The sequence below is a fragment of the Odontesthes bonariensis genome, chromosome 11 (genome assembly GCF_027942865.1).
Source record: "Odontesthes bonariensis isolate fOdoBon6 chromosome 11, fOdoBon6.hap1, whole genome shotgun sequence".
Lineage (NCBI taxonomy): Eukaryota > Metazoa > Chordata > Actinopteri > Atheriniformes > Atherinopsidae > Odontesthes > Odontesthes bonariensis.
Window position 1 is genome coordinate 2,295,248 of NC_134516.1, and position 21,783 is coordinate 2,317,030.

The 21,783-nt window shown below is 44.2% G+C and overlaps 2 protein-coding genes across 8 annotated transcripts; one reads left to right on the forward strand and one right to left on the reverse strand.

Annotated features, from left to right (window-relative positions):
• Positions 1–1,418: 1,418 nt before the first annotated feature.
• Positions 1,419–15,113, reverse strand: setdb2 (SET domain bifurcated histone lysine methyltransferase 2). Of its 4 annotated transcripts, none has more exons than XM_075477248.1 (13): positions 14,325–15,113; positions 13,724–13,837; positions 13,551–13,652; positions 9,598–9,776; positions 9,258–9,512; positions 7,131–7,450; positions 5,989–6,158; positions 4,439–4,683; positions 3,905–3,941; positions 3,637–3,809; positions 1,910–1,998; positions 1,764–1,830; positions 1,419–1,718 (listed from the first exon to the last, which is right to left on the reverse strand). In XM_075477248.1, the coding sequence occupies exons 1-13, from the start codon at positions 14,365–14,367 to the stop codon at positions 1,572–1,574; spliced, it is 1,941 nt and encodes a 646-aa protein (XP_075333363.1). In that variant the 5' UTR covers positions 14,368–15,113; the 3' UTR covers positions 1,419–1,571. The 4 variants fall into 4 exon arrangements, with proteins under 4 accessions (XP_075333363.1, XP_075333362.1, XP_075333365.1 ...); XM_075477250.1 differs by having other exon boundaries at positions 1,654–1,718; positions 1,910–1,993; XM_075477247.1 differs by having other exon boundaries at positions 1,425–1,830; positions 14,325–15,112.
• A 453-nt stretch (positions 15,114–15,566) lies between these two features.
• Positions 15,567–21,514, forward strand: LOC142391290 (uncharacterized). Of its 4 annotated transcripts, none has more exons than XM_075477058.1 (9): positions 15,567–15,806; positions 16,693–16,965; positions 17,600–17,722; positions 18,423–18,655; positions 19,507–19,644; positions 19,720–19,907; positions 20,063–20,142; positions 20,226–20,309; positions 21,025–21,514. In XM_075477058.1, exons 2-9 carry the CDS (start codon positions 16,779–16,781, stop codon positions 21,219–21,221), a joined length of 1,230 nt encoding a protein of 409 aa, XP_075333173.1. In that variant the 5' UTR covers positions 15,567–15,806; positions 16,693–16,778; the 3' UTR covers positions 21,222–21,514. The 4 variants fall into 4 exon arrangements, with proteins under 4 accessions (XP_075333173.1, XP_075333176.1, XP_075333174.1 ...); XM_075477061.1 differs by having other exon boundaries at positions 21,082–21,514; XM_075477059.1 differs by having other exon boundaries at positions 16,731–16,965.
• Positions 21,515–21,783: the final 269 nt, after the last annotated feature.

The following is a 21,783-nucleotide window of genomic DNA, read 5'->3' on the forward strand; positions in this document are numbered from 1 at the left end:
GGAAAATAATCCATATTAAAGGGATAGTTCGCATCTTTTGACATGAAGCTGCGCAGACTGAGCAGCAAACAGCGTAACAGGCGCGGCTGTCGGCAGCAGGCAGTGATACGAAGGGAGAGAAAATAGGGCCAAGAGATTGTGAGCTCTGACTTTTCCCTGGAGAACCATTTTGTGATGCAAATGTATTACTCTGTTGAACGCATATTGTTCTGAGAAGCCAAACGCTTTATTTTTTAAACCCCAGCCAACTAGCCGGACTACCTTCATCAACACCAAAACTCAGCTGGAACTCTGCTCACAGGACGCAGCAGGGGGTAAGAAGATGTTCAGAAATGATGCTGCTGATATGGGATGTTACACAGCTTCATGTCAGAAGAGGCGAACTGTCCCTTTAAAGAGGCGAACTGTCCCTTTAAAGAGGCAAACTGTCCCTTTAAAGAGGCAAACTGTCCCTTTAAGGAGGAGAACTGTCCCTTTAAAGAGGCGAACTGTCCCTTTAAAGAGCCGAACTGTCCCTTTAAAGAGGCCAACTGTCCCTTTAAAGAGGCCAACTGTCCCTTTAAAGAGGAGAACTGTCCCTTTAAAGAGGCCAACTGTCCCTTTAAAGAGGAGAACTGTCCCTTTAAAGAGGAGAACTGTCCCTTTAAAGAGGCGAACTGTCCCTTTAAGGAGGAGAACTGTCCCTTTAAAGAGGAGAACTGTCCCTTTAAAGAGGCGAACTGTCCCTTTAAAGAGGCCAACTGTCCCTTTAAAGAGGAGAACTGTCCCTTTAAAGAGGAGAACTGTCCCTTTAAAGAGGAGAACTGTCCCTTTAAAGAGGCGAACTGTCCCTTTAAAGAGGAGAACTGTCCCTTTAAAGAGGAGAACTGTCCCTTTAAAGAGGCGAACTGTCCCTTTAAAGAGGAGAACTGTCCCTTTAAAGAGGAGAACTGTCCCTTTAAAGAGGCGAACTGTCCCTTTAAAGAGGAGAACTGTCCCTTTAAAGAGGAGAACTGTCCCTTTAAAGAGGAGAACTGTCCCTTTAAAGAGGAGAACTGTCCCTTTAAAGAGGAGAACTGTCCCTTTAAAGAGGCGAACTGTCCCTTTAAAGAGGAGAACTGTCCCTTTAAAGAGGCCAACTGTCCCTTTAAAGAGGAGAACTGTCCCTTTAAAGAGGAGAACTGTCCCTTTAAAGAGGCGAACTGTCCCTTTAAAGAGGCGAACTGTCCCTTTAAAGAGGCGAACTGTCCCTTTAAAGAGGAGAACTGTCCCTTTAAAGAGGCGAACTGTCCCTTTAAAGAGGCGAACTGTCCCTTTAAAGAGGCGAACTGTCCCTTTAAAGAGGAGAACTGTCCCTTTAAAGAGGCGAACTGTCCCTTTAATGGGATCAAGCAGCAGGAGAGAAAATACTGTTTAACCAACAGCGAGTTGGTCTTCGTGGAAAAGGAGACGAACTGTGCCGAGGCTGAAATAAATGTTAAACCTGTGCTAAACTTAAAGGGAATGACGGAAACAGGCAACAAATACTTTAAAACAAAACATTAAAACGAGTTTTATTAAAAGTTACAGTAAAAAAAGCATCTTCATGTAATTCAGAAAACAGGATCAAATGCCTCCGTCGCTTTCAGGCCCTCCAAGTCGCACTCGTTGCACAGCTTCTCCTCGATGTGAAGCCACCCCCGGCAACCGTCGCTGCGGCAGCGGCACGCCACTTCCTGCGTCTGCGCCGCCGCCGCGGCCTGTCCGTCAGCGGCCTGTCCGTCAGCGGCCTGTCCGTCAGCGGCCTGTCCGTCAGCGGCCTGTCCGTCCGCAGAGTAATTCCAGGTCAGCTCAGAGCCGGCCTTCACAACCCTGGCACGGAAAAAAACACGCATCAGTCACCGAAACAACCGGCAACGACCACACGAGTCGGCGGAATCTTATTCCTCACCTGCTGGTGAAGAAGGCGACCAGGGGGAAGGCGGGCTCGTGGGAGTCGGTGAAGACGTTCTGGATGAACAGGTTGGGCTGGCAGCTGTGCTGCAGGTGCAGAAAACGTGGGTTAGGCTTGGTTAGGGATGGGACCAAGTCACACATGTGCAAGTCTCAAGTCTTAGCTTTCAAGTCTCAAGTCATTTTTTCTTTGTCAAGTGAAAGTCAGCTCACCTTATTATTGCAGTTTTACCTGCAGAATCTGATCTTAATAAAGTGAAAACACAAAGATATAAGGAACTGTCAGTAAACATCATTGGCCAATGTGTCCAACCTGTCCATCCCGTATCATATCAAGCTAACGTTAGCAAACTACCGGCTAGGCTAACAGGATGATAGTAGCTAATAGTGGCGACGCAAAATTATCCACTTCCAGACGGCGGAGTCGACAGAACCAAAGTCATCTGTAAACTCTGCCAATATGCCGCCCACTGATTGGATGCGAGACTCCGGTTCTTCTCACAGATGTTTATTAACGCCACATCAACACCGTAGAACTAAATGTTCAAGTAAACAAAATAAAAGACAACATTAGTTGTTGTAATCATTAAAGAAATAGCACTCTTAGCATTGTCGCTGGTACCAATAAATAATCAAAGTAATACTGGCCACTTTAGCTGCTTCTCAACCAGCGGCAGAGTCATTCCCCAGGGGCAATCTGCAGGGTCAGAACTAGGATTCTTTAACTTCCACTTCTCCTCTGCATCACATTCACACAGTTACAGCAAACACCACGAAGCATGGAGGAATAAAATAAAGATAAACGAGCAGGTAACATCACGCTACAGGTGCTCCTCGGTCTCTGTGTGAAGCTCACGGGGCTAACCGACGCTACTTCCTGTTTTACTTGTTTCCACGTAAAAGCACGTATTTCAAAATACATTAAAAATAAAAACTCCTGCATTTACAGCCAAGTTGAATTGTCTTCTCACCGTAGTAGTTTCAGTCTAAAATATCACTTAAAGGCAAAACACACAAACTACAAAAAATGCTGCCACTGTTCCTGAAGGAGCAGGTACCTAGACTCTATGCCAAAAAGGACACTCAGATAATTTGTTATATTGCATGTTTTTACATTTTTGTGTTGGAACTCAACACTTTTATAATATGTTGTATTTTTTGTTGTTGTATGAAATGAATGAAAAAAAAACCAGAATGAATTGAAAATGGGAATTAATGAAACTTATCTCTAGTTATTAGTAATAACTTTTGAAGATTTCAAATAAACATTTATTTTCTTTGAAAAACATGTCTAAACATTTATTGTAAGGCGTAGATTTAAGCAATATTTAAAAATGGTGAGAAATCTAACTTTTGATAACTGAACTGTAATTAATATTCGGTTTCGGTTTTCGGCCAAGTGATTAATTATTATTCGGTTTCGGCCACAAATTTTCATTTCGGTGCACCTCTAGTCAGAATGGATCTTCTAATGACGAACAAAGTTCCAAGTTATGCTAGATGCTTAACACTCAGGTCATTCAAGTCATCGCAAGTCAAGTCAAGTGCCGAGTCTTTAACTTTCAAGTCCGAGTCGAGTCTAAAGTCTTTTATTTTTTGTCAAGTCAAGTCACAAGTCATCAAAACAGCGACTCGAGTCCAAGTCGCAGTGACTCGAGTCCCCGTCTCTGGCTAAGGAAGAAGTCTCAGAAATGTCCCCAACGATCGACCGGCGGACGGACTCACGTTTATGAAGCGGCTCACGTTTCCCTCCACGCTGGCGTCCACGAAACAAACGTCCTCCATCACCGTCGCTCTTTTCAAACTCCTCTGGCCGTCCGTCTTTGTGCCGTTCACGCCACAGGCCGTCGCCGTGGAAACACTCTCTTCTTGCAGGTCAGCTGACCCACGACAGCCGACTGTTTCAGTTAAAGAAACGGATGCTTTTCAGTCTTTAACCTGTAATCTTTCTGTTGTTTCATTTAGTCAAACGTTTCATTTCTGATCAATTTACCTGCAGACGTCGACTCTGGACCTCCGACCAACACCGACTGAACGTGTAAACAACAGAAAAAGTACCAAAATAACGTCATATTACAATATTTGTACATTAAACAGAAAAATACTAAAGTCACGAATTAAAAAAACTTTAGAGAAATTAGTAGAAAATATCAAAAATACCGAACACAATGGATCAGATTTAATCGGCTTGTCTTACCAATAAAATACAATAAATCCAGCAAATGCAACTGTTCCCTTTGATCCCCTTAGATCTGTTAGGAAGCTAAATCCTTCATTTTATCCTCAAGGATGTGAAGTTTCAGCCAGGAATGAGAAACATTTCACAACTCTAACGTCACGACATCTTGCTGCATACTTTGGTTGGACATTAAAAAATCAATCATATTCTTTAGTGGTCAAATGAACCCTGAGCCGGATCTACTTCAGGCCATAAATGGTTAAACTTAAAGTGGTTATCAGTATCCGTCTGATTGGCTCGTTTTGGACTCTTTCACGCGTTTCAGGGCATTGATCCTGTTCCACAAACCTTGTCCCGGTCCTGAGGCGTGGCGGCGGAGTCGGTGGGTCTTTGGATCACAGGGACGTGCAGCGGAGGCGAGGTGGGCGTGGAAACGGATAGAGGCGTTTCCAGCAGGTCGCTCCGCCCCTCCAGCACCGGCGGGGCCAGCCACTCGGTGACAACCTCCACCTCATCGTCGGATGGGAAGTCGGCTCTGGACAGTTTCGGGGGCGGCAGCTCGGTGGGACTCTGGACCCTCTGGAGGACCACACCTGCACAGGGTTCAGGAAACGGGATTAAACCAAGTTCAGTTCCTCTAGTTTAGGGTTAGGGGTGGACGGGATCAGGTAGTTTAGGGTTAGGGATGGAAAGGATCAGGTACTTTAGGGTTCGGGATGGAAAGGATCAGGTACTTTAGGGTTAGGGATGGACAGGATCAGGTACTTTAGGGTTCGGGATGGAAAGGATCAGGTACTTTAGGGTTCGGGATGGACAGGATCAGGTACTTTAGGGTTCGGGATGGAAAGGATCAGGTACTTTAGGGTTCGGGATGGAAAGGATCAGGTACTTTAGGGTTCGGGATGGACAGGATCAGGTACTTTAGGGTTCGGGATGGACAGGATCAGGTACTTTAGGGTTCGGGATGGACAGGATCAGGTACTTTAGGGTTCGGGATGGACGGGATCAGGTACTTTAGGGTTCGGGATGGACGGGATCAGGTACTTTAGGGTTCGGGATGGACGGGATCAGGTACTTTAGGGTTCGGGATGGACAGGATCAGGTACTTTAGGGTTCGGGATGGACAGGATCAGGTACTTTAGGGTTCGGGATGGACAGGATCAGGTACTTTAGGGTTCGGGATGGACAGGATCAGGTACTTTAGGGTTCGGGATGGACAGGATCAGGTACTTTAGGGTTCGGGATGGACAGGATCAGGTACTTTAGGGTTCGGGATGGACAGGATCAGGTACTTTAGGGTTCGGGATGGACAGGATCAGGTACTTTAGGGTTCGGGATGGACAGGATCAGGTACTTTAGGGTTCGGGATGGACAGGATCGGGTACTTTAGGGTTCGGGATGGACAGGATCGGGTACTTTAGGGTTCGGGATGGACAGGATCGGGTACTTTAGGGTTCGGGATGGACAGGATCGGGTACTTTAGGGTTCGGGATGGACAGGATCGGGTACTTTAGGGTTCGGGATGGACAGGATCAGGTACTTTAGGGTTAGGGATGGACAGGATCAGGTACTTTAGGGTTAGGGATGGACAGGATCAGGTACTTTAGGGTTAGGGATGGACAGGTTCAGGTACTTTAGGGTTAGGGATGGACAGGTTCAGGTAGTTTAGGGTTAGGGATGGACAGGTTCAGGTACTTTAGGGTTCGGGATGGACAGGATCAGGTACTTTAGGGTTAGGGATGGACAGAATCAGGTACTTTAGGGTTAGGGATGGACAGGATCAGGTAGTTTAGGGTTAGGGATGGACAGGATCAGGTAGTTTAGGGTTAGGGATGGACAGGATCAGGTAGTTTAGGGTTAGGGTTGGACAGGTTCATGGGATCCAGCCACAGTCTCACCTGCGTAGATACACACAAATGTGCCACGATCCAGGTCATCTCGGCAACGGACGCCCCAGCCGCGGTCTTCAGTTTGAAAGACCTGGAGGCGGACTCTTATACCTCTCTGGACCAGCCGGTTTTGGCAGACGGACCGGTCGCAGCCGCACCATGGACCACATTCATACAGCCTGGGCACAGCAGAGACACAAACCGATGACGTTCCTTCAGAAGTAACAGCAGCCTTTGTTTCTTTCTCACTTGAAGGTCCGGAGCCCTAAAATTGAACCGGCCGATCAAAACGGAATCTATTTTTTGTGTTTTTGTGTGGAAGTGGAACGCATGTCTGGAGAAAACTGACCCAAATGACTTTTATGTGACAGGTGACAAGATACTAACTCACAAGGACTAACTAGTCCTACAGTTTAAAGGGAAAGTTCAGGTTTTTTTTAAACCTGGACCTTATTTCTAGCTGTTTATACATTAATTTACTCATTGATAACATTTTGGTGTCACTCAAGAGTCGTTCGGGATCTTTAAAATAGTTTAAAATAGTGAAATGAAGGAGTTTTGTGCATTTTTTAGAGGCTGCATTGGCCCGTTCGCTCCCGTTATAATATACAGTGACACCAAAATGTTATCAATGAGTAAATAAACCTATAAACAGCTAGATATAAGGTCCAGATTTAAAAAAAAAAACAAAAAAACGGAACTTTCCCTTTAAGTAACTTGTTGAAGTTAAATTTGAAGACATTTAAATTGTTAAAAAGTTTCATCACTTGCTGCTTGTTTTTGATGCACTTTTGATGTATTTTTAAAAAAAAATTCACCTTTAAATTTAGTTTAATTTCTATTTAATTTGTGTACACTTTAGTCATTTACATAAAAAAAAACAATGTTTTTGGTTTAAAATAAGAGTAAAAGGTAAAAAAAAAACAGGATTCCAAAATAAAACCGGTCTTATTGGGCCCTAAAGGTCACAATCCTGCAGACCTGAACATCCTGTAAAACAGTCGGATGGTTTGAAAGTCATCCTGCTTCTTCTTCTTCTTCTTTTTAATGCCAACCAATCACAGTTCATAGAATGGTTTTAAAGTTTTTTCAGCCTAAAATAAACTACTTTTTGTTCTGGATTGACTTTGGTGAAACATGTGCGCCCTCACCCTGACGGGACCGGTTCCAGTAGGCGATGGTAGCTGTAGCCCCGCCCACCGGCGGTCATGGCGGCGCAGGCGCAGCCGCTGCAGCCGTCGCTGCAGTCGCAGCAGGTGCGGAACAGCATGGGGTCGCGGCTCAGGAAGCAGCCGTGCGGCCAGCGGTCCTTCCTGTAGCGGAAGTCGGCGGGACGAGCGCCGCCGTCTCCGACGCACAGCTCCACCGGCGTGGGCTCCAGCCCGCGGCTCAGATCCTGCTCAGGATGGCGAGGGACCAGCGCCGCCGGAGGGTCCAGCTGCACCGAGGGATTGAAGGTGAAGAAGTCCACCTGCGGCAGGAAGACGGCGGCTTAGAAGATAGGAGTCAGGAATTCAAACATGGGCTGTGTTCCAAACCGCATACTACTCCTACTAACTTTGAGTTGGGTATGCATCATGAGGTTACTACTCATACTCAAACTACCCAAGATGCAACGTAACGTGACGTCGCCGATCGTCATTTCCTGTCAAAACGGCAGTTTCAAGCTAGCTACAACGAGGGTAGGTTCACTTCCTGTTTTCAAAACAAAAGCACCAATTGTATGGTAATGGCTTTCCCTATGATAAAAGGCAACGGGTATTTTATTTTGTGAAAATAACTGGAAGTGCGTTAGCTCACTGCGGCTAGCTTTAGTAGCGCCGAATTCGTGGGAGCAAAATTGTAAACAGCCGGTATTTTGTCAGGTTTTCAACACGTTGGGGATCTAAACGACTACTTTCTCACCTGAAAATGTTTCAAATGTTGCTAAAGTTTACAGAGTTTAGAGCTTAAGGGAAATCAGCTTCAGGCCGGCTGATTTCGGCTCGGGCAGGAGCGAAATGCATTGTGGGTAAAAGCTCTGCATACTGTCTGATCGATGAGTATGTTGTATGCAGTATGCAGTATGCAGTATGCAGTATGTAGTATGTAGTATGCGGTATGGAGTATGTAGTATGTTGTATGTAGTATGCAGTATGCAGTGTGTAGTATGCAGTATGCAGTATGTAGTATGTAGTATGCGGTATGGAGTATGTAGTATGTTGTATGTAGTATGCAGTATGCAGTATGCAGTATGTAGTATGTAGTATGCGGTATGGAGTATGTAGTATGTAGTATGTAGTATGCAGTATGTAGTATGTAGTATGCAGTATGCAGTATGTAGTATGTAGTATGCGGTATGGAGTATGTAGTATGTTGTATGTAGTATGCAGTATGCAGTATGTAGTATGTAGTATGGAAGTATGCAGTATGTAGTATGTAGTATGCAGTATGTAGTATGCAGTATGCAGTATGTAGTATGTAGTATGTAGTATGCAGTATGTAGTATGTAGTATGCAGTATGCAGTATCCAGTATGTAGTATGGAGTATGCAGTTTGCAGTATGTAGTATGGAGTATGTAGTTTGCAGTATGCAGTATGTAGTATGCAGTATGTAGTATGGAGTATGCAGTTTGCAGTATGTAGTATGGAGTATGCAGTTTGCAGTATGTAGTATGCAGTATGTAGTTTGCAATATGCAGTATGCAGTATGGAGTATGTAGTATGTAGTTTGCAGTATGCAGTATGTAGTATGGAGTATGCAGTATGCAGTATGTAGTATGCAGTATGCAGTATGTAGTATGGAGTACGCAGTTTGCAGTATGTAGTATGTAGTATGCAGTATGCAGTATGTAGTATGTAGTATGCAGTATGCAGTATGTAGTATGGAGTATGCAGTTTGCAGTATGCAGTATGCAGTATGTAGTATGCAGTATGCAGTATGTAGTATGCAGTATGTAGTATGCAGTATGTAGTATGTAGTATATAGTATGCAGTATGTAGTATGCAGTATGCAGTATGGAGTATGCAGTTTGCAGTATGCAGTATGCAGTATGTAGTATGCAGCATGCAGTATGTAGTATGTAGTATGCAGCATGCAGTATGTAGTATGCAGTATGTAGTATGCAGTATGCAGTATGTAGTATGCAGTATGCAGTATGCAGTATGTAGTATGCAGTATGCAGTATGGAGTATGCAGTATGCAGTATGTAGTATGCAGTATGCAGTATGTAGTATGTAAGTATGTAGTATGCGGTTTCGAACACAGCCATGGAGGTTTAGGCCGCGTTCAGGCCAACCTGCAGGACGTCGAAGCTCTCCGACGCCAACAGGAAACGCATCACGTCCTCGAAGCTCCGCAGGCTCTGTCCGCACGGCGCCTTGTAAACCACGTCCCAGCTGCTCCAGTCCGCCGCCTCCTCGCCGGCCTCGTCAGTCGGTAGCGGCATGGCGCTCAGTCTCTTGAATCCGCAGAGCAGCGGGACCTTCAGCGGGTTCTGACCCCAGAACAGAGGCGTGGACCGAAGCATGCTGGGTAAACTGGGCATGCAGGCCTGGAGCAGGAACACAGGAAGGGTTCTGGCTTCGGTTTTTCTACAGACAGATCAGCTCGTTGCTCACAGCTGACCTTACGCTTACCTTACAGCAGGTGTGAGGCTGGTAGTGCAGCTGCACCGGAACCAGAGGGGGCAGCAGATCCTCTATGCCAGCAGGGGGCGCTGCAGAGCTGCTCGACCCTTTAAGGGGAGGAACGGGGGAGGCAGCCGGGGAGGAGGAGGCGGGGCTTTGGGTGGAGAACTCAGCGGGCAGCAGTTCACCTGTTCAGAAAACCACCGGATGTAAATACCCCAACAAGTCTTTGTGAGAGAGACGACTAAACACAGAGGCTACGCTGCTACATGCTAAACGCTAGTCAGCCACAGAAACACAGAGGCTACGTTGCTACATGCTCACCGCTAGTTAGCCACAGAAACACAGAGGCTACGCTGCTAAATGCTAACAGCTAGTCAGCCACAGATACACAGAGGCTATGCTGCTACATGCTAACTACTAGTCAGCAATAGAGGAACAGAGGCTACGCTGCTACATGCTAACCACCAGTTAGCCACAGAAACACAGAGGCTACGCTGCTACATGCTCACCGCTAGTTAGCCACAGAATCACAGAGGCTACGCTGCTAAATGCTAACAGCTAGTTAGCCACAGAAACACAGGCTACGCTGCTACATGCTAACCGCTAGTTAGCCACAGAAACACAGAGGCTACGCTGCTACATGCTAAACGCTAGTCAGCCACAGAAACACAAAGGCTATGCTGCTACATGCTAACCACCAGTTAGCCACAGAAACACAGAGGCTACGCTGCTACATGCTAACAGCTAGTTAGCCACAGAAACACAGAGGCTATGCTGCTACATGCTAACCGCTAGTCATCTGATTTACATCCAGCTGAGCGTGCCTTCTGTGAACTGAGGAAGAAACTTAAAGGGACAAACTAAGGCTGTGTTCCAAACCGCATACTTCTCCTGCTTCTCCTACTACTCCTACTAACTTTGAGTTAGTATGTGAGTTTGAGTAAGCAGAAGTTTCCGGACGCATACTAGATTCTCTGAAATGTTGGGTATGCATCATGAGGTTACTACTCATACTCAAACTACCCAAGATGCAACGTAACGTGACGTCGCCGATCGTCATTTCCTGTCAAAACGGCAGTTTCAAGCTAGCTACAACGAGGGTAGGTTCACTTCCTGTTTTCAAAACAAAAGCACCAATTGTATGGTAATGGCTTTCCCTATGATAAAAGGCAACGGGTATTTTATTTTGTGAAAATAACCGGAAGTGCGTTAGCTCACTGCGGCTAGCTTTAATAGCGCCGAATTCGAAATTGTAAACAGCCGGTATTTTGTCAGGTTTTCAACACGTTGGGGATCTAAACGACTACTTTCTCGCCTGAAAATGTTTCAAATGTTGCTAAAGTTTACAGAGTTTAGAGCTTAAGAGAAATCAGCTTCAGGCCGTAGCATGTAGCATTTAACATGTAGTATGCAGTATGGAAGTATGTAGCATGCAGTATGCAGTATGCAGTATGTAGTATGCAGTATGGAAGTATGTAGCATGCAGTATGCAGTATGCAGTATGTAGTATGCAGTATGGAAGTATGCAGTATGTAGTATGTAGTATGCAGTATGTAGTATGCAGTATGCAGTATGTAAGTATGCAGTATGTAGTATGCAGTATGTAGTATGTAGTATGCAGTATGGAAGTATGTAGCATGCAGTATGCAGTATGTAGTATGTAGTATGCAGTATGGAAGTATGTAGCATGCAGTATGCAGTATGCAGTATGTAGTATGCAGTATGGAAGTATGCAGTATGTAGTATGTAGTATGCAGTATGTAGTATGCAGTATGTAGTATGGAAGTATGCAGTATGTAGTATGCAGTATGTAGTATGTAGTATGCAGTATGTAGTATGCAGTATGTAAGTATGCAGTATGCAGTATGTAGTATGCAGTATGGAAGTATGCAGTATGTAGTATGCAGTATGTAGTATGCAGTATGTAAGTATGCAGTATGCAGTATGTAGTATGCAGTATGCAGTATGTAGTATGGAGTATGCAGTTTGCAGTATGTAGTATGCAGTATGTAGTTTGCAGTATGCAGTATGGAGTACGCAGTATGCAGTATGTAGTATGGAGTACGCAGTATGCAGTATGTAGTATGGAGTACGCAGTTTGCAGTATGTAGTATGTAGTATGCAGTATGTAGTATGTAGTATGCAGTATGCAGTATGTAGTATGCAGTATGGAAGTATGCAGTATGTAGTATGCAGTATGTAGTTTGCAGTATGCAGTATGTAGTATGGAGTACGCAGTATGCAGTATGTAGTATGGAGTACGCAGTTTGCAGTATGTAGTATGTAGTATGCAGTATGTAGTATGCAGTATGTAGTATGCAGTATGGAAGTATGCAGTATGTAGTATGCAGTATGGAAGTATGCAGTATGTAGTATGCAGTATGTAAGTATGCAGTATGTAGTATGCAGTATGTAGTATGCAGTATGTAAGTATGCAGTATGTAGTATGTAGTATGGAAGTATGTAGTATGCAGTATGCAGTATGCAGTATGTAGTATGCAGTATGTAGTATGCAGTATGTAGTATGTAGTATGCGGTATGCGGTATGCGGTATGCAGTATGCGGTATGTAGTATGCGGTATGCGGTATGGAAGTATGCAGTATGCAGTATGTAGTATGTAGTATGCAGTATGCAGTATGTAGTATGCAGTATGCAGTATGCGGTATGTAGTATGTAGTATGCAGTATGGAAGTATGCAGTATGTAGTATGCAGTATGTAGTATGCAGTATGCAGTATGCGGTATGTAGTATGCGGTATGTAGTATGCAGTATGGAAGTATGCAGTATGCAGTATGCAGTATGCAGTATGTAGTATGCAGTATGTAGTATGTAGTATGCAGTATGCAGTATGTAGTATGCAGTATGCAGTATGCGGTATGTAGTATGTAGTATGCAGTATGGAAGTATGCAGTATGTAGTATGCAGTATGCAGTATGCAGTATGCAGTATGCGGTATGTAGTATGCGGTATGTAGTATGCAGTATGGAAGTATGCAGTATGTAGTATGCAGTATGTAGTATGCAGTATGCAGTATGCAGTATGTAGTATGCAGTATGCAGTATGCAGTATGTAAGTATGCAGTATGTAAGTATGCAGTATGCAGTATGTAGTATGTAGTATGCAGTATGTAGTATGTAGTATGCAGTATGTAGTATGCAGTATGTAGTATGCAGTATGTAGTATGCAGTATGCAGTATGGAAGTATGCAGTATGTAGTATGCAGTATGTAGTATGCAGTATGGAAGTATGCAGTATGTAGTATGCAGTATGGAAGTATGTAGTATGTAGTATGTAGTATGCAGTATGTAAGTATGCAGTATGTAGTATGCAGTATGTAGTATCCAGTATGCAGTATGCAGTATGTAGTATGCAGTATGGAAGTATGCAGTATGTAGTATGCAGTATGGAAGTATGCAGTATGCAGTATGTAGTATGCAGTATGCAGTATGCAGTATGCAGTATGTAGTATGCAGTATGTAGTATGCAGTATGTAGTATGCAGTATGCAGTATGGAAGTATGCAGTATGTAGTATGCAGTATGTAGTATGCAGTATGCAGTATGGAAGTATGCAGTATGGAAGTATGTAGTATGTAGTATGTAGTATGCAGTATGTAAGTATGCAGTATGTAGTATGCAGTATGTAGTATGCAGTATGCAGTATGCAGTATGTAGTATGCAGTATGGAAGTATGCAGTATGTAGTATGCAGTATGTAGTATGTAGTATGCAGTATGTAGTATGCAGTATGCAGTATGTAGTATGCAGTATGGAAGTATGCAGTATGTAGTATGCGGTTTGGAACACAGCCTAAGTACTAAACATGGCTGCTTTACTGGAGCCTAAATTGAGGGGTGAATAAAAAGTGTTGTAATTCCTACACGGTGGAAGTAAAATACAGGAAAAGTATTCAAATTAAAGTGGAATGTGCCTTTAACGACGGCTGTAGCTCAGAGTTTACCTGAGCCGATGACCACCCGGACCACCGAGGACTCCTGGTCCTGAGGGGAGACGGAGGAGGTGTAGCTCAGAGCCTCCAGCAGGTTCAGGGCCTGAACATACTCTGAGGGACAAACAGCATCAGGTCATTGAACGCCTCGCTTCATATCAGCCAGGATGGGGGGGGGGGGGTACCTTGGTCTGTGGCCGTGCTTATCTGCAGGACTCTCTTCAGGTGGTCCAGGTAGGAAAAAACCCAGGTGAAGATCTGATCCATGTCCTCCTTGGCCCAGAAGGTCTTGGCCCTTTCTGCAAAATACACACATCGGGACAAAGTCTGAGGTCTGGAGAATTAAGAGGAGATATATATATATATATATATATATATATATATATATATACACACACACACACACACACTCCCCATATGGACCCCAAAATCAGAGAAAAAGAGCTCCTCGGATCTGAATTTAATTAACAGAGACAGCTGACAGCCTGGGGCGGCCGTGGCTCAGTGGTTAGAGTCGATTGTCCAATAACCGGAAGGTTGGCGAATCGATTCCCACTCAAAAAAGATTGGTGGAACTGATAGCTGGAGCAAGGCACTGCTCCCCGGGCGCTTCATGGCTGCCCACTGCTCCAGGTTGGCATCTGTCTCTGTGCGTGTGCGTGTCAACAGGTGCCAACCTGGATGGGTTAAAAGCGGAGGACAAATTTCGTGTGTATGATCAATAAATCTGATCTTAATCTTATCTCTATCACAGGGCATCTGTGAGCTCCATCACATCAAACTCACCCACGTCCCGTGGATCCAGCTCATCTCCAACTTCCACAGACATTAGCACTCAGCTACCTTAGCCTGCTAGCACTCAGCTCCCTTAGCCTGCTAGCACTCAGCTACCTTAACCTGCAAGCACTCAGCTCCCTTAGCCTGCTAGCACTCAGCTCCCTTAGCCTGCTAGCACTCAGCTACCTTAACCTGCAAGCACTCAGCTCCCTTAGCCTGCTAGCACTCAGCTCCCTTAGCCTGCTAGCACTCAGCTCCCTTAGCCTGCTAGCACTCAGCTACCTTAGCCTGCAAGCACTCAGCTAGCTTAGCCTGCTAGCACTCAGCTCCCTTAGCCTGCTAGCATTCAGCTACCTTAGCCTGCAAGCACTCAGCTAGCTTAGCCTGCTAGCACTCAGCTCCCTTAGCCAACACGCTAACAACAGAAACGCTCCAGCTCGCAGCGATAAAGCGGTGTGGTTAGCTCTAGTTTAACTAACTAACCAGTGCTGGTATTTTAACTGGACGCAGTTACCGACGTTAGCTCCATCCGAACAGAATTTAGCCAAGTTTTAATTCATTAAGACAGAATTAATGACTTCATTAATGACTCCTCATTCTCAATAGCTGCTAAGGTAGCCGCTAACTGACAGCGGTGACGGACACCATTTAATCAAAACTATATAAACTATGTGATGATTACAAATAAAACATCCAAAAATGTCATTAAAAGTTAAATTAAGTGGAGAAACATCGATCGCCCAGAGGCTGCACTCCAATCTGAAGTGATTTACGTGTTCGCATCGCATTGATACTTAACGCTCCCCGTCGAATACCAGTTTATATTCCTGCCCTGATCGGAGTCTACCAGGTATTGTTTTAACATTACACAAACGTATGTTGTCAGTAAAAGAGTTGATAGATAAACCCAGACACAATTAACGGTTAAAAGTTAACTGACACTTCAGTTAGAAAACAAATTAGCGTAAATAAATAACATTCTGCCCCAAAATGGGATCGGAGTCACCTATCAGGCAAAGTTTGGATTAATTCTTTGTCAACATGGTTAAGGAGCTATAAAACCTTTTTCCAATAAATAACTGAGTATTATTACATCTCAAAGTTTTAAAACTCTGTACTTTTTTCTTCTTTGTAGCGCTTATGTGATTTTGTTGGACTACCTGCGAGTCTAAACTCAGGTACCCATTAAAATGTGTTACAAAATCGTGGCAGCGCTTTGCTTTCCGAATTGACCTCCACCGGGCACCGTACCGCAGTACATAACATAAACAAAGCTGCTTGTTGTGTTTGTATAACCCGCTTTTACATTAATAATCTGGTGACTCACACCAGAAGCCTGGAAGGTTTTACCTCCGTGATTTTCGGTTAGCTTCGGGTGCTAACGTTAGCCGCTTCCTGTTGAGTTTTGTAACAGTTTAATAAGAAACTTATGCAAGTTTAGATCCGAGCCGGCAGGTGAAGCACGACAGCACGAGGCTCCGCGCGCTGCAGGTAACTACAGATGTGTGTTTAATTAGCTTTAATGTGGTTTATTTTACACAGCCTGTCAGCTCTGCCACTGATCAGAGTGTGATCACTGAGGATCGATCCGGCTGCTTTCTGATTCTCAGGTCAAATTCTCATGTTTTATGGACTTACGATTATTTAATTATGTGTTTATCTTTTCTTTTCTTTTCTTTTGTTGAACAACAGGACTTTATTTCTTAAATATAGTAAAGAAAAGTTTTTAATCTATAACATTTATAGATTATTATTATTTCATTCATTTAAAAATGTTTAATTTATTCAGTTTAATTAACAAAATGTCTGTTAAGGATTAAAAGTTCCATTTATTTTTTCCAGTTTATTACATTTATTGATGTATTCATCAATAATTCATGTCACGAAATGTTTAAATTTCTTATTTTATAGTTAATTTAAAAAGTTCAACTTGTATTCAGTTTAATTTATTGACGATTATTTATGACGATAATTTCTGTTAATTTTTTCTACTTATCAACATATTTATCAGTTTAAAACTGATGTCATTCATTAATTTAACTTCAATGTTAAGTGAGGATTTAATTATTATACATAGGGTTTATTATATATATTATTTATTATATATTATATATATTATTATATATTATATAATATATTATTACATATATAATTATATATATTACATATACTGTATGTAATATTATATTACTATACTATATACTACTATATACTATATTATATATATAATATACAATGTATTATATATATTATTATACATTATACATACATATATTTCATATTATGTATTTATTTATTTTATTAGAATCTACAGTAATTTATAGACTTTTAGTTGATCATTTGTAAGTATAATTTTAATTATTTACTTTTGTTCCAGTTTTATTACCCTGAAACCCAGATTTGTGCGTTCATCAGGACTCTGGACTCCTCACCTGGTTCATCTTTTCCAGTTAACAACTGAACATGTCTGCGGTACGGCGGGCGGTGTCGGAGGCGTTCTGGGGGATGTGCGCCGCAGACTCCATGTCCATGCCCGTGCACTGGTACTACAACATCAACGACATCAGGAGGGACTTTGGAGGATGGATTTCAGGCTTCAACTCGCCAGCAGATCGACACCCGTCCAGCATCCTCAGCCTGTCCAACACCGGTACGAACCCCTGAGTGAACTACCGCTTTGTAACTGTGTTGTGTGGAATAAAAGAGGCCCCAGAACGCAGCCCTGAGGAACGCCTCGCCTGTTTTCTGATCTGGTTGTTCTGTGTATTTGAAGAAGATGTGGAATAAAAGAGGCCCCAGAACGCAGCCCTGAGGAACGCCTCGCTGTTTTCTGATCTGGTTGTTCTATGTATTTGAAGAAGATGTGGAATAAAAGAGGCCCCAGAACGCAGCCCTGAGGAACGCCTCGCTGTTTTCTGATCTGGTTGTTCTGTGTATTTGAAGAAGATGTGGAATAAAAGAGGCCCCAGAACGCAGCCCTGAGGAACGCCTCGCCTGTTTTCTGATCTGGTTGTTCTGTGTATTTGAAGAAGATGTGGAATAAAAGAGGCCCCAGAACGCAGCCCTGAGGAACGCCTCGCTGTTTTCTGATCTGGTTGTTCTATGTATTTGAAGAAGATGTGGAATAAAAGAGGCCCCAGAACGCAGCCCTGAGGAACGCCTCGCTGTTTTCTGATCTGGTTGTTCTGTGTATTTGAAGAAGATGTGGAATAAAAGAGGCCCCAGAACGCAGCCCTGAGGAACGCCTCGCTGTTTTCTGATCTGGTTGTTCTGTTGTGTTGCAGCTGGCAGCGGTCGGACCGCCTGGTCGTCCGGCGCAAAGCTCCCCGATGTGGTTGGCAGCGTCATCCTTCACGATAAGCTGGAGTTGTGGAAGTCCTCCAACGGCACGGTTCACTATCACCAAGGTAACGGTTCTGGTCATCGTTGGATGTGGTTTCGGTTGTGTTGTGTGACCCTTGTAGTCGTTTTCTGTCTCTCGGAGTTAATTTTCTGTCTCTTGGAGGTCTTTTTCTGTCTCTCGGAATTAATTTTCTGTCTCTCGGAGGTCTTTTTCTGTCTCTCGGAGTTAATTTTCTGTCTCTCGGAGGTCGTTTTTTGTCTCTTGGAGGTCTTTTTCTGTCTCTCGGAGGTCGTTTTCTGTCTCTTGGAGGTCTTTTTCTGTCTCTTGGAGGTCTTTTTCTGTCTCTCTGAGGTCTTTTTCTGTCTCTTGGAGGTCTTTTTCTGTCTCTCGGAGTTAATTTTCTGTCTCTCGGAGGTCTTTTTCTGTCTCTTGGAGGTCTTTTTCTGTCTCTCGGAATTAATTTTCTGTCTCTTGGAGGTCTTTTTCTGTCTCTCGGAGTTAATTTTCTGTCTCTCGGAGGTCGTTTTTTGTTTCTTGGAGGTCTTTTTCTGTCTCTCGGAGGTCGTTTTCTGTCTCTTGGAGGTCTTTTTCTGTCTCTTGGAGGTCTTTTTCTGTCTCTTGGAGGTGGTTTTCTGTCTCTTTGCTTCTTTCTGTCTCATTGTTTTAGTTTTGTGGCCACTTCATGTTCTTTATCTGTACTTTTGTACCCAGAAAGCCAAAATAAGTGATAATTCGGGTTGTTTTGGCTCTCTCTGATCCTGCAGGCCTTCAGGCCGGCGACAACACCCTGAACGTCCTCTGCTCCCTCAGACTGGCTCGGACGCTCGTCGCCGGACGCTTCGCCGACGTCTCCCAGCCGGAGGCGCGAGCCGCCGTCCTGTCGGACTACGTCCAGTTTCTGACCACGCCGGGCTCGCACCCCGACACCTACGCCGAGTCCTGCCACCGCTCCTTCTTCGCCGACTGGCGGGAAAGCAAACCCACGTCTCCACAGGAGGTAAAACGAGCGCTGCCCCCTGCTGCTGGGCGTCACATCTGTCACATCTGTGACACATCTGTGACACATCTGTCACACCTGTCACACATCTGTCACATCTGTCACACATCTGTCACATCTGTCCCACATCTGTCACACATCTGTCACGTCACACATCTGTCACATGTCACATGTCACATGTCACATGTCACACATCTGTCACATCTGTCACACATCTGTCACATCTGTCACACATCTGTCACACATCTGTCACACATCTGTCACATCTGTCACACATCTGTCACACATCTGTCACACATCTGTCACATCTGTCCCACATCTGTCACATCTGTCACATCTGTCCCACATCTGTCCCACATCTGTCACATCTGTCACATCTGTCCCACATCTGTCCCACATCTGTCACACATCTGTCACATCTGTCACACATCTGTCACATCTGTCCCACATCTGTCACACATCTGTCAACATCTGTCACACATCTGTCACACATCTGTCCCACATCTGTCACATCTGTCACACATCTGTCACGTCACACATCTGTCACGTCACACATCTGTCACGTCACATGTCACATGTCACACATCTGTCACATCTGTCACACATCTGTCACATCTGTCACACATCTGTCACACATCTGTCACACATCTGTCACACATCTGTCACATCTGTCACACATCTGTCACACATCTGTCACATCTGTCCCACATCTGTCACATCTGTCACATCTGTCCCACATCTGTCCCACATCTGTCCCACATCTGTCACATCTGTCACATCTGTCACATCTGCCACACATCTGTCACACATCTGTCACATCTGTCACACATCTGGATTCTCTTGGTTTCCAGGTTCTGAAGTTTGCAGAGAAGCGTTCCAGGCACAAACTGAGCTCCCCGTTCCCCGACGGTCAGCTGGACGCCATCGGCTGCCTTCCCATGATCCTCCCCTTCATCCTGCTCTCTGCCTCAGCCAATGAGGAGCAAGCTGTGAGTGAGCGCCGGTCGGCGGATTCTGTAAAACCACCGCGGCGTTCCCGTCTGACCTTTGACCTCCGTCCTCAGGTGTCGGCGGCGGTGGAGTTCGTGAAGCTCACCCATCCTCACCCTAAAGTGCCCGAGTACGTGTCCATCTACGGCAGGGCGCTGCACGCCGTGCTGGGCGGGGCCAGCGTCCGCCACCAGGCCGAGTTCGCTCTGAGGAGGCTGGACGCCTGGGACGCCTGCCAGAGCTACAGCCGCAAGGCCGCCAGGTCTGACGCTTAGACTGTCGAGCTTTAAAATATCCTGAATTAACAGGACAAACGGATGAATTAAGAGTAAAAAGAGGATTTTGTGCAAACCCATAAAAGTGACGTCATATAGGTTTATTATATGTATTTTATATGTTTATTACATATTTATTCAGGTTTCCCGTGTCTTCTGAGGAGAGGCTGAAGGTCCACCAGAGCGCTGTGAACTACCTGGGCCTGGCCTGCTACAACAAAGGTCAGCATCTGCTTCGGTTTAACACTTTAAACTTTAAAGCGTGACTCTTACTTTAAAGCGTTGGTCCTCTGTCGGGTCCACAGGTGCGCTGTCCAGCCTCTTCTACCTCGCTCACGAGTTCCACGACGACCCCAAAGGAGGAATCCTGGCCAACACCAACTGTGGAGGTGAGACCGGAGTTTGTGACGCCGTCGTCTCCCTTTGTGCTCCAAACCAGAAAAGAAGGATCACAGAATCTACCTTTAATCTAAGAAACGACCTGGCTTTCCCACATGTTGGTGTGTTCCAGGTCAAATATATGGAACCCAAACAGCAACCCAACATTGGTTGGTTCCAAGCTAGCATAACAGCTAGCATAACAGCTATTAAACCCCTAAAATCAGTTTACAAGCAAGCAATAAAAATACTGGCAAAGAAGCCCAAATCATATCCCATCTGTCCCCTAAAACAGTACGAGCTACCAGACATTAGCCATCTATCAAAGCTATCAAACCTGACCCTCATGTTCAAAATACTACACAGAGTATTCCTGCATACTCTTTTAAAGAAAATATTAAATAAAATATGAATCAAAATGTATAATTCGGAAATGAACAAATTAAAATGATTAAAATAGACCCACTGGTAATTAGTTTTTTGTTTTTTTTTTTAAATAAAGAAAGGAAAAAATCCGATGTAACCATCTTGTTGTTGTTCATGAAATGGTGATTTATGGTAATGTATGCTGTCCTTTAAATAAACTCACTCACATGTTGCTGTTTGGGTTCCAAAAATATTCCAGCTGGAAACTAGAAACTTCTTTAGAAGCTCGTTGGAAATTGAAAGTATTTTTCCGGGGGATATTTCAGCTAATAATCACTAACTTCTTCTCTTTAACTGGAGCTGGTAATTGGCGAAGCAACCACTGGTCTCACCTGACGTCCCTCCTGTCGTCTCCAGGTGAGAACTGTAACCGGGGGGCGGCGCTCGGCGCCCTGCTGGGGGCCGGCGCCGGCCACAGCGGAGGCGGCGTCCCGCAGGAGTGGAAGGACGAGCTGAAGGACGCCCAGGAGTTCATCCCCGACATCCTGAAGGAGTGAACGCCGCTTCTTCTTCAAAGCTTCTTCTGCTGTTTATTCCAACCGTGTCATTTTTTTATTTCTATTTAACAATCACATCTTTATTTTCTTCAATTCTGTTTTTTGTATTATAGAACAAAAAGTAAATTATTAAGCAGGAAAATAAGCATAACCTCTTAAAAAGTTATCAAATTAGATAATATATATACATATTTATTATTTCTGCCTTAACGTGTTGATTCCTGTTGAAGCCTGTAAGCAAACAAATAAACATGTTGTTTCTTCCTATTAAGAATAAACTATATGGACTTTAATGTTGTCTCTATTTTTGTATATTAATGTCGTAATGTTCCGTTTCTGGTCCGCGGTAATTGAAATAAACCTTTAAAAAGGTCCCATAAAAGATCATTTACATCTATAATAAGTGGTTTCAGGATGTTTGGTTTCCAGCTCGTGAAAAGTTCGAGGAAAGATGTTGGATCTAAATTTGGACAAAAAGCCATTTTGGTAACAGTTTAACTCCTCCATCTCCAGTAAATGAAAGGTTTCTAACTGAATAAATGGGAGTTCCTCCACCTGAAAG